Below are 17,351 nucleotides of genomic sequence, written 5' to 3'. Positions count from 1 at the left end.
GTATGTCAATATATACTACCTTCAGGTTAATTTTCTTTTTGGTATTCACAGTAAATACAAAGAAACAAAACAATAAATGAAAAACTGCGCAACAAAGACAGACGAACAAACATCAATGTGCAAAATACAACAAACTCTGCAAATACAAAAATGGAAAAAAACTAATTAATAATAAATTACTAATAAATATTGAGGAACACAGACAAAATGCTGGAGGAACTCAGCAGGCCAGGCAGCATCTATAGAAAAAAGTAAAGTCGACGTTTCAGGCCTGCTCAGTTCCTCCAGCATTTTGTGTGTGTTGCTCAGATTTTCAGCATCTGCAGATTTTCTTCTTGTTTGTGGTTTGATAATTATTGAGAACATGAGTTGTAGAGTCCTTGAAAGTGAGTGAGTAGGTTGTGGAATCAGTTCATTGATGGGGTGAGTGAAATTACCCCTTCTGGTTCAAGAGCCTGATGGTTGGGAGGGGTAGCATAACTGGTCCTGAACCTGGTGGTGTGGGACCTGAGGCTTCTGTACCTACTTCCTGATGGCAGCAGTGAGAAGGGAGCATGGCCTGGTTTGTGAAGGTCCTTGATGATGAATGCTACTGATCTTTCCTGCCACAGAGCTTCCTGCAGATCTTTCTAGATGGCACTGGCAATACACGGTGATATTTTGCAAGCAGCTTGCAAAATACTCACATGAAATACTAATTGTGGGGTGATACTGATTACCTAGAGGCAAAAGAAAACACTCCTTTATTGAGACAGGAAGCTGCAATGAATCCTTGATTTGTGGAGCTATCTTGCTATATTGTTTTGTGAAGTAGGTATCTATAGCTGTTGATGTTGTGATTCTGCCATTCCTTGCCCTTGCATTTGGAGCTGATCCAATCACACGTATTTATAATTAACAGAAATTGCCCTGCCATTCTCCACCTTACTTTACTTTACACTCACTTAAACAAATAGTCTGACTGGTGGTATATCATAAATTTTGTTGTCATGCTAGCATCCAGATGGTCAATGATAGTATAGCAATTGTTAATTCAGTACATTTGTCCATTACTGTAAAAAACAGAAAATTATCCTTGTGTTTTATTTGCCAGCTAAATTCCTGCAGTATATACTGTAATTCATATAAAACCTAGTCGATATCCTATTTTTATTTCTGATTTTAAACCCTACACTGATAGGATAGATGAAAACAAGATTGGGCTTGCCTGTTGTGCAGCTTCCCGTAAAGTGACTATCTTGTTAATATTGTTGAGGAGGTTGCTTGTGAGTAATGGTGATTTACTCAAAAAAGGAATGGGTGGTACCACACATCTACAGTAATTGGGTTTGTGATATAATGGAGGAGGGGTGGGGAGCAATGGTGAGAAAAAGAGGGAAAATATTATTCAAGCAATGACAGTGTCAGTTGTTAAATTAAATTTGAAGCAAACTCCTAAAATTATGCATGTATTTATTGTGTTAATTTATTAAATGTGGAAACCCATTCTCTGGTTAGTACATTGCTTTAGAAGCGTGTAATGGTTTGTGTGTGTCTGTTACAAAGTTATAAGGAAGTTCTGTTGGTAAACACAACAAATAGTTCATATCATCGTTTACTTGTAAATCTCAAGGGAATTTGCTTGTGACCCTCAGTCTGTTAGCTGTACCACTAAATAGCCATTTGAAAAGATTCTGGATAGATTATACAATGTCCCTGGAATAATTAAAATGGGGTTCTATTTTAAGCCATAGACCACATGACCATAAGACATAGGGGCAGAATTATATCATTCAGCCTATTGAGCCTGCTCCACCATTCCATCATGGCTGATTTATTATCCCTCTCAACCCCATTCTGCTGCCTTCTTCCTGTAACCTTAACACCCTTACTAATCAAGAGCTTATCAACCTCCACTTTAAATATACCCAATGACTTGGCCTCCACAGCTGTCTGTGGCAATGAATTCCACAGATTCTCCATTCCTGGTGAAAGAAATTCTTCCTAATCTTTTTCATAAGGTGGCATCCTTGTATTCTGAGGCTGTGCCCTCCAGTTCTAAACTCCCACACTATAGAAAACATTTTCTCCACGTCCACTCTATCTAGTCCTTTCAATATTCAATAAGTTTCAATAATATCCCCCACCCATTCTTTTAAACAGACCCATCAAACCCTCCTCATAAGTTAACCCTTTCATTTCTGGGATTACTTCTTGTGAACCTCCTCTGGACCTTCTCCAATGCCAGCACATCCTTTCTTAGGTAAGGGGCCCAAAACTGCTCACAATATTCCCAAGTGTATTCTGACCGGTGCCTTATAAAACCTCAGCATTACGTCCTTCCTTTTATATTCTAGTCTTCTATTCTAGAAAGTAGTCTACACCTTTATTTCTTCTACCAAAGTGCATGACTATATACTTGTCTACACTGTAGTCCATCTGCCACTTCTTTGTCCATTCTCCTAATCTAAGTAATTTTGCAGACTCCCTACTTCCTCAATGCTATTTGCCCCTCCACCTATCTTTGTATCATCTGTAAACTTTGCCACAAAGCCATTAATTCTGTCATCCAAATCATTGACATATAACATGAAAGAAAATGGTCCTAACCCCAACTACAGTGGAATATCACTAATTACCAGCAGCCAACCAGAAAAGGCCCCCTTTATTCCCACTTTTTGCCTCCTGCCAGTCAGTCAATCTTGTCTCCAATTTTGCTACTATCTTTCCTGTAATACCACAGGCTCTTGTTTAGCAGCTTCATGTGTGGCTCCTTGTCAAAGGCCTTCCGTAAATCCACGTAAACAACATCCATTGACTCTCCTTTGTCTATCCTGCCTGTTGTTTCCTGAAAGAATTCCAGCAGATTTTTCAAACAAGATTTCTCCTTAAGGAAAGCATGCTGACTTTGGCCTATTTTATCATGTGCCTCCAAGTACTCTAAAACCTCATCCTTAATAATGGACTGCAACGTCTTACCAACCACTGAAGTAGGGCTAACTAGCCTATAATTTCCTGTCTTTTGCCTCCCTCCCTTGGAAAGTGGAGTAACATTTGCAATTTTCCAGTCCTCTGGAACCATTCCAGAATCTAGTGATTCTTAAAAGATCATTACTCATGCTGCCACAATCTCTTCAGCTACCTCTTTCAGAACCCTGGGGTGAAGTCTATCTGGTCCAAGTGACCTTTCTACCTTCAGATTTTTCAGCTTCCTAAGCGCCTTCTCCCTAGTAATGGCAACTGCATTCACTTCTGTCTCAAGTTTCTGGGATACTGCTGATGTCTACAAAAATGAAGACTGATGCAAAATACTTAAGTTTGCCTGCCATTTCTTTGTCCCCCGTTACTACCTTTCTAGAGTCATTTTCCCGTGGTCCAATATCCATTCTCACCACTCTTTTACTCTACTTATCTGAAAAAGCTTTTGGTATTACCTTCATAGTTCATCTTTTCACTCTTTATTGCTTTTTAGTTACCTTCTGTCGGTTTTTAAAAGCTTCCCAATCCTCTAGTTTACCACTAATGTTTGCTTATATTATATGCCCTCTTTTGCTTTTATGCTGTCTTTGACTTCCCTTTTCAGCCACAGATGCCTCATCCTCCCTTTCATATACTATTTATTTGTGCATCGCGGTTCTGCTGTCAGCCCTGCTAGTGTCCCCTTCCAACTATCCCCTAGACATTTTACATGCCTTCTCTGAATTAATGGAGCTTTACGTACTATACCTAGTTTACACTGTGCTGAAAGGCAAATGAAGCAGCTTTCTCTATTAATTAATTTACCAGTACTCTCTGCTTACCTTACATAAATATATCGGGTCAATTAACCAAAATATTAAAGAATAAGTGGTAGTCACAGATTTATGCTCCAATATACTGTAAGTAAGTGACCTGCAGTTTGAAGAAAATTGTGTCACTTAAAAAAAATGTACAGCCATCTTCACCTGTACATAATATTGCTTCGGTAATATGCTATTGTTAATTCACCACAATGAACAGTTATAGGTCCTGTCTGATGGCTAATATTGCAGTGTGTGTCCAAGTATGGCAATTATTGATCATCTTATTTTAAGCAAAGCAAAATTGAATGATAACTATAAAGTTATAATGAGGCAGTTCTTGGAAAGTCCAGGGTTCTTGAGGACCCTGACCGTTGATCTAGCGTTAAAGAATTCAGTGACACCTAATTATGGAAATATACCTTTGAACCCATGGTGTTTTATTACTTTACCTATTTCATGGAAGACTAAAAGTCTTGAAACAATGATTTCCTGATTTCCTCTTGTCTCTTTCTCCCTTGTTCTATCATCATATTTATCAGGTCATGATTTGAACAAGTAATTGTGCTCTGGCCTTTGTTGATTAACATTTTCGGTTCACCTCAACAGCAAGAAAATGAATCTCAAGGTGATATATGATAACGTATACGTACTTAGATGGTAAAATTAGAGTATAGGACATAGAACATTACAGCACGGTACAGGCCCTTCAGCCCACAATGTTGTGCCAACCTTTTAACCTACTCTAAAATCAAACAAAACCTTTATTTCTACATAACCCTCCATTTTTCTATCATCCGTGTGACTATCTAAGAGTTCCTTAAATGCCTCTAATGTATCTGCCCCTACCACCATTCTTGGCAGGGTGTTCCATGCACCCACCACTCTCTGTGTAAAGAACGTTATGCCCCCTTGTATTAGCCATTTTCACCCTGGGAAAAAATCTCTGACTATCCACTTTTATTTGTGTCTCTTATCATTTTGTACACCTCTATGAAGTCACCTCTCATCCTCCTTCGCTCCAAAGAGAAAAGCACTAGCTCACTCAAGCTATCTTCATAAGACATGTCCTCTAGTCCAGGCAGCATCCTGGTAAATCTCCTCTGCATCCTCTCTAAAGCTTCCTCATCCTTCCAATAATGAGAGGACCAAAACTGAACACAATATTCCAACTGTGGTCTAACCAGGGTTTTATAGAGCTGCAGCATTACCTCACGGCTCTTGAATTCAATTCTCCAACTAATGAAAGCCAACACACCATACACTTTGTTAACAACCTATCTATTTGTGCAGCAACTTTGAGGGATTGAGGGATCTATGGACATGGACTCCAAGATTCCCTTTATTCAGCCACACTGCTAAGAATCCTGCCATTTACCCTATATTCTGCCTTCATATTCGAGTTTCCAAAATGAATCACTTTGCACTTTCCTGGGTTGAACTCAATTGGCCACTTCTCAGCCCAGCTCTGCATCCTGTCAGTGTCCCATTGGAACCTACAATGACCCTTCACACTATCCACTACTCCACCAATTTTTTGTGCCATATGTAAACTTACTAACTCACCTTTCCATTTCCTCATACAAAGTCATTTATAAAAACCACAAAGAGCAGGGGGTCCCAGAACAGAAGCCTGCAGAACACCACTGGTCACCAACCTCCGGGAAGAATACTCTCCATCTACTACCACCCTCTTCCTTTTAAGGGCAAGCCAATTCTGTAACCACACAGCCAAGCTCCTCTGAATCTTTGCTTCCTGACTCTAAATGAATCTACCATGGGGAACCTTATCAAGCACCTTACTAAAATCCATATACACCATACCCACTGCTCTTCCTTCATCAATGTGTTTTGTCACATCCACAAAGAATTCATAAAGGTTCATGAGGGATACCTTGCCCCTCACAAAGCCAGGCTGACTATTCCTGACATACCCTTCTCTAAGTACTCATAAATCTTGTCTCTAAGAATCCTTCCCAATAATTTGCCCACCACTGAGGTAAGACTCATTGTCTATAATTCCCAGGATTATCCCTAATCTCTTTCTTGAACAAAGCAATTTTTCAAAGGAAACTTTACTTTGAACTTTGAGCATTTGAACTTTCAGCTCAGTTAGTGAGATGATCTCTTTTAACAGCACAACTGAGAAAGAACATTGGTATTCCACCTCTTTATTGTCTGATTGTAAATATTTGATGCTATTTCCCAATTCATTATTTTCAAGCATTATATTCCAAATTATCAAATATGAAGAGCTCCTTTTGCAATAAAGGTAAAAGACTCAGTGGAATAAGGTATCCTGGAGCTAGTGACAAGTCAGTCTTTGGGAAGTGAATGCACTTTGTTTAATTTCATTGGGATTAGAGAGAAAAAAATCATAGAAGTCATAGAACACTCTCACCACCCTCTCAATGAGGAACTACCCTCTCATGTTCCCCTTAAACATTTCACCTTCCACCCTTACTCACAACCTCTAGTTGTAGTCTCAACCAACCTCAGTGGGAAAAAAAGCTGCTTGCACTTACCTGCTCTCTACCCCTCATAATTTTGTATACAAGATCACAAGACAAAGGAGCAGAAGTAAGCCATTTGGCCCATCGAGTCTGCTCCGCAGCTCCCCATTGAGCTAAACTATTCACCCATCTAGTTCCAATTTCCGGCTTTTTCCCTTGATACCCTGACTAACTAGATACCTGTCAATCTCCTCCTTAAACACCCTCAATGATCGGGCCTCCACAGCTGTATGTGGCAACGAATTCCACAAATCCACGACCCTCTGGCTAAAAAAATTTCTCCTCATCTCTGTTTTAACTGTGTACCCTCTAATTCTAAGACTATGGCCTCTTGTCCTGGACTCGCCCACCAAGGGAAACAACCTTTCCACATCTACTCTGTCCAACCCTTTCAACATTCGAAATGTTTCTATGAGATCCCCTCTCATTCTTCTATACTCTAATGAATACAATCCAAGAGCCGACAAACGCTCCTCATATGTTAGCCCTTGCATTCCAGGAATCATCCTTGTAAACCTTCTCTGAACTCTCTCCAACATCAGTACGTCCTTTCTAAGATAAGGGGCCCAAAACTGCACACAGTATTCCAAATGCGGTCTCACTAATGCCCCATAGAGCCTCATCAACACCTCCTTACTCTTATACACTATTCCTCTTGAAATGAATGCCAACATAGCATTTGCTTTCCTTACCGCCGATCCAACTTGGTGGTTAACCTTTAGGGTATCCTGCACGAGGACCCCCAAGTCCCTTTGCACTTCTGATTTTTGAATTTACTCCCCATCTAAATAATAATCTGCCCGATTATTTCTTCTTCCGAAATGTACAACTGTACATTTGTCAACATTGTATCTCATCTGCCATTTCTTTGCCCACTCTCCTAAACTGACTAAGTCTCTCTGCAACCTTTCCGTTTCTTCAACATTTCCTGCTCCTCCACCTATCTTGGTGTCATCCGCAAACTTAGCCACAAAACCATTTAATCCATAATCCAGATCGTCGATACACATTGTAAAAAGAAGTGGCCCCAACACCGACCCCTGCGGAACACCTCTATTAAATATCCCTCACTCTTCTACATTCCAGGGAATAAAGTCCTAACCTATTCAGGTGAGGGCCTCCATCAGTCAAAGTTGACCATGGATATTGCATCCTAGCTAATTAGATATTAAAACCTGGGCAGTATGATATGGAGAGAAGGCTGTTGCCCATGTAGTAAGCTCCCTACTCCGTGCATCTGATGAACCCAAAGGAACATTAGAGACTGATACAGTTTGGTACCAGCAGTGTCACAGGAGTTGCCAGTCAGCATTGAACTCAATGTAGGACTGCCTTAGAGACTCCAGCTCTGGATTTTTCCATTGAGGTTTACTCCCGAAGCCTTCTCCATGAGTGGGTATAGCTGCAAGGCAGAGGAGGTTTGAGATCAGAATTTTCCTTCTCCTAGATGAGTTGCCAACCACGGCTAGTGAGTCCCATCTGCCCAAAGCAGTTGGTTTTAAGGCACCGGTAACCAGTCTTCGCCTCTTCTTCTTTTAGTAGAAATGGTTCCGCCAGGCTTAGTAGCTAAACCACACATGAAGGCCAGGAACTGAACTTGGTTGTCAGAGGCTATTTGAGGCACATTCCTCAAATAGGTAGTGGGAGCTTGTCCTCATTATCACCCCCGGCTATAACAACCTTAAGGAACCTATTCAACCTTACCCTATAACATAGGTCCTCAAGTCCCAGCAACATCCTTGTAAATTTTTTCTGCACTCTTTCAATTTTATTTACATCTTTCCGTAGGTAGGTGACCAAGATTGCTCACAGTACTCCACATTAGGCTTCATCAATGCATTATAGAATTTCAACATAACATCCCAATTCCTGCACTCAATACATTGATTTATGAAAGCTAATATGTCAGAAGCTTTCTTTACAATACTATCTACCTGTGACACCACTTTCAAGGAATTATGGATCTGAAATCCCAGATCCTTTTGTTCTGCTGCACACCTCAGTGCCCATGTAAGACCTACCCTGGTTGGTCCTCCCAAGTGCAACACGTTACACTTGTCAACATTAAACTCCATCTGCCATTTTCCAGCTAATATTTCTAGCTGGTTCATATCCCCCTGCAAGCTTTGATAGACTTCCTTGCTATCCACTACACCCTGTTCTTGGTATCATCTGCAAATTTGCTGATCCAGTTAACCACATTATCATCCACATCATTGATATTGATGACAAACAACAATGAACCTAGCACCAATCCCTGCGGCACTCCACTAGTCACAGGCCTCCAGTCAGAGAGGCAACCATCTATAAGCACTCTCTGGCTTCTCCTACAAAGCCAAAGTCTAATCGAATTTACTACCTCATCTTGAATGCCAAGTGACAGAACCTTCTTGACCAACCTCTCGTGTGGGACCTTGTCAAAAATCTTCCTGAAGTCCATGTAGACAACATCCACTGCCTTGCCTTCATCAATTTTCCTGGTAACTTCCTTGAAAAACTCAAAAAGATTGTTTAAATACCATGCACAAAGCCATGTTGACTATCCCTATTAGTCCCTGACTACCCAAATATATCCGGTTCCTTAGAATACCCTCCAGTAACTTTCCCACTACTGATGTCAGGCTCACCGGCCTATAATTTCCTGGCTTACTCTTAGAGTCTTTCTTAAACAATGGAATAAGATTAGTTATCCTCCAATTCTATGGCACCTCACCCTAAGGATTCTGTGCTAGGGCCCCTGCAATTTCTACAGTAGCTTCCCACAGGGTCCAAGGGAACACCTTGTCAGGCCCTGGGGATTTGTCCATCCTTATTTGCCTCAGGACAAAAAACACCTCCTCCTCTGTAATTTGTATCAGGGGCATGACCTCACTGCTGCATTTCCTCATATCTATTGACTCTGAGTTCAATTCCCAAGCAAATACAGATGCAAAAAAATCCACTTAACATCTCCTACATCTCTTTCGGCTCCACGAATAGATTACCACTTGGATCTTTCAGAGGACCAGTTTGTCCCTTGCACTCCTTTTATTTTTAATATATCTGTAGAACCCCTTAGGATTCTCTGTCTGAGCAACATTATGTCTTCTTTTAGCTCTCCTGATTTCCTACTTAAGTGTTCTCTTGCATTTTGTTATACTCCTCAAGTTCCTGCCTGACTATACTTGCTATGCAACTCCTTTTTCTTAACCAGAGCTTCAATGTCTCTTGAAAGCCAAAGTTCCATAAACCTGTTATCCTTGCCTTTTATTCTGACAGGAACATAGTCCCCATCTTCAGCAATTTTTCCTTCGACACCTCCCACTTTCGCCGGACTTGAGGGGTAGCCATGGGCAACTACATGGGAAGTAGCTATGCCTGCCTCTTCTTTGGCTATGTAGAACAGTCCATGGTCCAAGCCTTCCCCGGTAATGCTCCCCAACTCTTCCTCCACTACATTAATGACTGCATTGGTGCTGCTTTATGCATCTTTGCTGACCTCGTCAATTTCATCAACTTTGCCTCTAACTTCCACCCTGTCCTTAAATTCATTTGGTCCATTTCGGACACCTTTCTCAATCTCTCTGCCTCCATCTCTGGAGACAAACTGTTGACCGCCATCTTTTATAAACCTACCAATTCCCACAGTTATCTTGACTATACCTCTTCTCACCCTGTCTCCACCTTATCTCCTGCAAAAATGCTATTCCCTTTTCTCAGTTCCTTCATTTCTGCCACATCTGCTTCCAGGATGCAGCTTTCCTTTCCAGATCATCAGAGATGTCCTTCTTCTTCAAAGGACGGGGCTTCCCTTCCTCCGCTATAGATGCTAGATCACATGCATCTCCTCCATTTTCTGAACATCCATTGTGTGTGTTGCTTTGGATTTCCAGCATCTGCAGACTTCCTGCAGAATATCTTGTGTATACAAATTCTGTACTCTCAAAATCTCTCTTTTGAAGGACTTCCATTCACCAAGTACACCTTTGCTAGAAAACAATGTATCGCAATCCACACTTGCCATATCCTTTCTGATACCATCAAAATTGGCCTTTTTTCCAACTTAGATTCTCAACCCAAGGACCAGACCAATCCTTTTCCATAAATACCTTGAAACTAATGGCATTATGATCACTAGATGCAAGGTGTTTTCCTACACAAATGTCTGTCACTTGCCCTGCCTCATTCCCTAGTAGGAGATCCAGTTTTGTACTCTCTCTTGTTGGGACTTCTGTGTACTGATTAAGGAAACTTTACTTAACATATTTGACAAACTCTTTCCCATCCAGCCCTTTTATAGTATGGGAGTCCCAGTCAATATGTGTCAAGTTAAAATCATCTCCTATCACAACACAGATGCTGCTTGGCCTGCTGCGTTCACCAGCAACTTTGATGTGTGTTGCTCCTATCACAACCCTATGTTTCTTGCAACAGTCTGGGTTCTCTTAACAAATTTGCTCCTCTAAATCTCGCAGACTGTCAGGTGGTCTATAATATAATCCCATTAACATGGTCATACTTTTCTTATTCCTCAGTTCCACCCATAAAGCCTCACTAGATGAGCTTTCCAATCTGTCCCAATTGAGTATTGCCGTGACATTTTCCCTGACCTGCGATGTCACCCCCTCCCCCTTTAATCCCTCCTGTTCTATCATGTCTAAAACAACAGGACCCCAGGACAGTGAGCTGCCAGTCCTGCCGCTCCTACCAGCCTAGATTGGAATTAGATGGACATGGATTTGTATTCTGATTTACTTTACTTTTTCTTTGAATTCTGACAATAATTGTCAATAATGTTTTACAGTATGCTGCCAGTACAGTGACTCTCCCAGAAACCTTGCTGTTTATATCTACACTTGATGGGAACCTGCATGCTGTTAGCAAACGGACTGGGGAGATCAAATGGACCTTAAAAGAAGGTGAAGCGGCTAATTAATTATGAACTTTTTTCCTGGTCCTTATTGCTTTCTGAGTCTATGATCCCATATTATCCCAGGGTGAAATAGCTTAGTGGGATAATGTCAGCCTTATTCTTACGCAATGTTGGGGTTGGTCTTAATTCACAGTTAATTTCATTCATTATAAATAATGTTCTTTGTCATAATTATACTTTTCCATATTGGGTTTAGCTATGTTTTTGTCCAGTATAAAGGGAAATGATATCATCAATCCGGAAATGGCAGCTGGAATTTCTGGAACATGTATTAAGGGAAGCGAAGCTTGAACCTCCAGCTGTGATGGGAAATACTGATGGAAGAAAAAGTCACAGTCGACTGACTTTCATGAGTTGCATCAAGGGATGGACAGGCAAAAGTTTTGAAGAGCTTATTAGAACTTCTCAGATTAAAGACAGATGTAAGACCATGATCACCCACATCATACAACATGGCACATGATGAAGATGATGATGTTAAGGGAACAAATTAAGTATTATAAAACAATATGGTATGGACATAGAAGTGGCTTTCTGTTTAGAAGCACTACTATTGTTTAGAATGCACCCTATAAGCCTTGCAACATAAAACAATAGATGTTTAGTGAAAATCTTTCACTACTCACAAGCATCTTTGATCATCCATTAGCTTCTGCAAAAATTCAGAAATCAAAAAAGCTGATGTTAAGGAAATTGCTGTTGCTTTTGTAAAGGTTCTTATTTACCAATTTTCTTGCTGGCTGAAAATAAACATCTGCTCCGAAACCGAGAATCTTGTGATCTTTAGTTACAGAATTTATTTTTTTTTAAAAAGAAACACGCAGGTGCAATGGCCCTCTCTGTAGTGAGCAAACATGGACTTTCATGTCCAAATAATATCATGCTTATTGAGTCTGATTTGGTCTTTGTGCAGAAAGTGGAAAGTAAATAGCAGTTAAGTCTCTCAAAATTATGCAAATTAGAGACTGAGTAAAATCAGATAGTATGCTTTGGACGAGGACTGGCATGAGGCAACCTGATAGATGTCAGGAACATCATGACAAAGGAAACCTCGTAAATCTACCCTCTGCCCTTGTCATGAAAAGTCTGAAAGGAGCAAATGGTAATATTAAATAGACTTAATTAGGTTGATGTGATTATATAATCTCTGTTTACAGGACCAACATTCAATCATCAAGTTTAGGACCAGCATGATGGTTTCTCTCTTCAGTGATCTGCCCCACTCCTTAAATTAACTGGATATTGAATAATATTTGAATATTTAGAATCCTAAAACTTTAATGTATGTCTTCTTGTAGGCAATCTTACAGTGTAAAATGTTTGGGAAGTGAGTTGTATATGCTGTCAAATATCCAATGCAACTCACCCAACAGATTTAAAGAAAAATCTCAATTTGTTTGGATAGATATAAGATAGTTTGAAGTCCTATTCCAATCTAAACCTGATGGCATGAAGTAATCAGAAATAATTCCTGAGTTTGTATTTAATATTGTTACAAGAGTCAGTATTTAGTACTATTTTATACTTGATGTACTATTTTGGGATCTGTGATTAATACTGCTCTTTCCCCAAATAGAAATGAATCTCATTTATCATTTATATTTCAGATCCAATCATTCAGGTTCCAGTCTACCTGGCCAAGTAAGTCACTGTTGAAAATTAATATCCTATAGATGGGAAATGTTTCAGTCTACAAACAAATTTAAGGTCTGTTGCCTCACTCAAACTTCGCACAATCAAAAGCGGGTAATGTTGAACCACAGAATACATTTTAAAATAAAAATTCCTATTTGCAAGAAAGCGTCCAGTCAAGTATTTCAAACATGTATATCAGCCAGCCTCAGGACAATATGACAGTATTCTGTTCAAGGTTTATTAATGACCTTCCCACCTGCCAATTTAGGTACCATTTCATAAAAGAAACTTCCTCAGCCTGTTTCTTCCTGCCCAGTGTTTCTTCAAAAGCCTTATGTTGGATTTCTAATTTCAGGTTCAGTTGTCTGACTGGACTCAGTATAATGTTTGTTCAGTTTCTGGTGCTCTGCTTGTTCAGTGAAATTATTGTGAAGTTTTGGGGCCATTGTGCATGCTGGCTTTTTCTATGTGATGAATGTGCATAGTTTTTCCCAGTCTAAAATTAGCCAGCCTTTGCCCTTTTGTATTGGTTTTAGCCCTTATCTGAAAAATACTAGATTGTTCCGATATTGATATATGGAGTTTCCCTTCATTTTGTGGCTGAAGCATTCATTTTATGAATGAAGTGAATATGTTCATTTCATCACAGTGTTTTCTGTCCCCTGTTTATGATATTAATTTACAGTTAAATGAGCTTCTAGTTGCAGGACCAAAACTTCACCCGCCAGTCTTGCTTCCTCCCTCACCCACCCACTGTGAAGCAGCACATCCTTCAGCTGAACTTCTGTGTGTAACCATCTATTGTAGTGCTAGTGTTATTTTGACAAGTCATCTAATCTTCATGCCATCAAGTCACCACTGCTTGCTAATATGGTTTCTCAAAATAAGCACACAACACCAGAGACTTTTTATTTCTGGTTTATGTACCCTTTTGTGACCGTGAATGAAGTCACTGGAGAGACACTGAAACTGGTGGATATAGAAGTCTTTATTCCGGAAAACAAGCAGCAGGCATCATACTCGAGACATTCTTTGAAAAGAGAGGCCTGCCTGACAGTAGGACTATTTTATAGTTCCTTTGAATTACATGTAAACTTCAAACACCTCCATATTCACACCCACATTCCAGACAACCAAAATGAATGTTAATCGCCACGGACTTTGGACTGCATTCAGGAATATGCAAGCATCTCAAGTCAAATGGAGTGTTTCTTTGTTTTCAGTCGACCCTAGTCTGCAGCTCCACAAACACCATTGTTCTACCAAACTCAATCTACAATACATATTCAGGTCTGACAACTGGGTGCTGTTGAAATTAATATTTGCTATATACCACAACTCCAGTATAGGCCCTAACATACCCAGTTTCTGAACAATTGTTTGCAATACTACCAAAGAACACTCAGACCATAGATGTTATAGCACTGTTTAGTTAAGATGATATAAAAATATTTGCATGACGTGCAGATTGGTAGTTCTTTTGAAGATGTTAAGCATCTTTGAGATGATTCATATCTGTTATTTGAAGCCAAATTAATTGCAGTTATTTTTTGTTTACCAGTTTGTGCTACTTATTTAAACTCTTCACTGATACATAGTGACAACTTGATTCCAGTTTTACACAAAACTTGTTTTGTTCTGATTGTAGACCAGCATTTCTTCCAGATCCAACTGATGGAAGTCTCTATGTCATGGGAGGGGCAGCTAAAGAGGGGCTAATGGTAAGTTGTAAGATATTTTAATGAACCTTGATCATAGATTTTACTCCTGAGGGTATTATTCAGCTACAGTGGGTATTAACTCCTCTGATGTTTGCATCATATCCATCATATCCACAAGCTTATTTTTTAACATCTTCCAAAGTATGTAGGAAAAGCTAAAACTTTTTTATAATTACTAGTTGTTATACTGTAATAGTACAGACACAAAATGGTCCAGTTTTTACTTCCAGCTTGATACATTATATAAAATAGAACAATAAAAACTCTTAAGTGAAGAGGCCACTTGTTCCATTAAGTCAGCTCCCTGCACCCTAGACCTACCTTTCTTAGTAATGAAATGACAGAATGCTAAAGCATGGAAAGACTTCTGACCCATGCTCTGTGGCATCAACCAGCTGGTACCACCCCATTGTCTCTTTACCGTAAGCCATAGTAAGTTCCTTCCTTTCAGTTACACAATTAAATCAATGACCCTTATATCTAACCACTAGTTGCAAAAAGAAAATCCTAGTGTCATTTTTGGTTGCAGCACCTTTTTGTGCAACCACAGGAGATGGTACATCTGTCCTTTTACCTTTCCCCTTTTCATGATCCAGGGATCCAAACAACTTTTTCCAAGTGAGGCAGCAATTCACTTGCACATCGTTCAAACTAATGTATTATATTCAGTGTTCACAATGTGGTCTCCTCTACAGTGGAGAATCCAAACGCAGATTGTGCACCCACAATCAGCTTGCAAGAGAGACTCATAGCACCCTGTTGCCTATCACTTTAATTCTCCATCGCATTGCCCATCAAACCTGTCAGCCCGTGATCTCCTATGATATTTTAACAAATATTCAATATAAGCTTGAAAATAGTGTCTTGTCTTTCATCTGAGCATATTACAACCTTATATACTTTATATTGAATTCTACAACTTCAGCTAACTCATTTGCCCTGTCTGTATGAGAACTGACCATTTCTGCTGTAAACCATTCATCTGATTTTGGTTCTGTTTTCACTCCCTTTTAGCACATTCTGACCTGGATACGTCCTCCACCTCTGCATTTGTCCTCCACCTCTGCATTTTTCACATTTTTTTACATTCATTTGTTTGTACTCTCACTCTCTTATCTGCTCTCACTTATAATTTTGTTCACTTTTTTTTGTTTTGGTAATGGCTTCATTAACCCATTGACCAGATGACCTCTGCAACTCCATCAACACTTCCCATTGCCACAGGAATGCAGTCAGCGTAATCAAGGACCCCTCACTCTCATTCTCTTTTTTACCCCTCCCATTGGGCAGAAGAGACATAATCTTGAGAACATGTACCACCAGGATCAAAGACAGCTTCAATTGCACTGTTACAATAGACTCTTGAACAGACTGCTTTTACGTTGAAAATGAAATTGATCTCTCAGTCTACCTCATCATGACCCTTGCACTTTATTTTCTATCTGCACTGCACTTTCTTTGTAATTTTAACACTGTATTCTGAATTCTATTTTTTTCCCTTTTGTAGTACCTCAGTGTATTTGTGTATGGAATGACCTGTCAGGATAGTATGCAAAGAAAAACTTTACTGCATCACAGTAGATATGACAATAATAAAGTAGTTAACCGATTACCAGGTTATTCTCATGATAGCCCTGATCTCAGCCTATCAAAAATATCAGATAGGTGCATAGTTACTTAATTTAATCCTACGTTGATTTAGACAGCGGTGTTATGTTTTTAGTTTTTCAAAGCTTGTCATTACTCATGCATCTCAGTGTTTAGACAGGACCTCTGTAATTTCCTCACACCTATCCTTCAGCAACCAAGAATACATTTCATCTGGATCAGCTGATTTATCAATTTGAAATGGAGCTAACCATGTCCTCACTTTATCAACTTTATTGCTCAACCAAAATTTCATCTATATCTTCCTATGCTGAAATTCCAGCAAGTATCTTCCTTTCTAAACGCTGATGTAAACTGTTCCAGCCATGTCCTTATCTCCATAAATCAATTCCTGTTTGGTCTTCAATTGCCAGTATCCTGTTCACATGCAAATAATATCTTTGGAATCTGCAACATTTGCTGCTCATCTTTTCTCATGCTGTCTCTTCGGCTTCTTAAGTCCTTTATAATTCCCTCTGAGCTTTCTGTAATCAACCTGTGTTAACAAAGTCATTATACTTTTTATTCTAAAGCTTATGAAATTACGATCAGTTGGCTTGGCTCATTATTCAAAACCAAATGCAGAAATGCTGCCTTCCCTGATCGGCTGGAAATGATCAGCTTTCCCTTAGCACACAACTGTCTGTTTATCATTAATCCCTATGTTTTTAATTTGCTTATCTCACAAAGAATGTACCCACTTGTGGTTTTAATGCACCAATTGCTTAAAGAAGGATTTTGTACATATACTGTATTACATATTTTTTTAAATATTCAAAAACAAACATGTTCGATATTCAACCTCAGCTAGGTTCCTATGTGAAATCTATAATCACAACCATCTGTGCACCACAGGAACAATCATATTTTGTCCTTTACTTTTTGCTGCATAATTTTACTTCAAATCTTATATCTAACCAAATACTTCTCAGTTTCAAATGTTACTATATTTTAACACTTCAGTTTCCATCAGTCTTTCTATGATTTTTTCATTTGATACAGAGCACCAGAACTTGTATAGTAAGGTATTCCTTCAGTTTATTTTAAGTTCAGTAAAGTGTACAAATATTTTCTTGTTTTTCTTAGACAAAGGTAAAAGGTTCATAAGGTTAGAAGTAACTTCTCACCATGGATAAAGAACAATAAACAGTAATGATAATAGGGC

The 17,351-nt window shown here is 39.3% G+C and overlaps 1 protein-coding gene across 1 annotated transcript in view; it reads left to right on the top strand.

The window, feature by feature from the left end:
* Positions 1 to 17,351, top strand: part of LOC134352263 (serine/threonine-protein kinase/endoribonuclease IRE1-like) — a 93,739-nt gene that overhangs the window by 19,649 nt on the left and 56,739 nt on the right. Inside the window, exons 2-4 of the mRNA XM_063059554.1 lie at positions 11,055 to 11,169; positions 12,791 to 12,824; positions 14,467 to 14,539. Of these exons, the coding sequence (XP_062915624.1) occupies positions 11,055 to 11,169; positions 12,791 to 12,824; positions 14,467 to 14,539 (222 nt within the window). The remainder of the gene's footprint in view (positions 1 to 11,054; positions 11,170 to 12,790; positions 12,825 to 14,466; positions 14,540 to 17,351) is intronic.

This window comes from Mobula hypostoma, chromosome 9 (genome assembly GCF_963921235.1).
Source record: "Mobula hypostoma chromosome 9, sMobHyp1.1, whole genome shotgun sequence".
Lineage (NCBI taxonomy): Eukaryota > Metazoa > Chordata > Chondrichthyes > Myliobatiformes > Myliobatidae > Mobula > Mobula hypostoma.
This window is presented reverse-complemented; position numbering and strand designations above follow the sequence as displayed.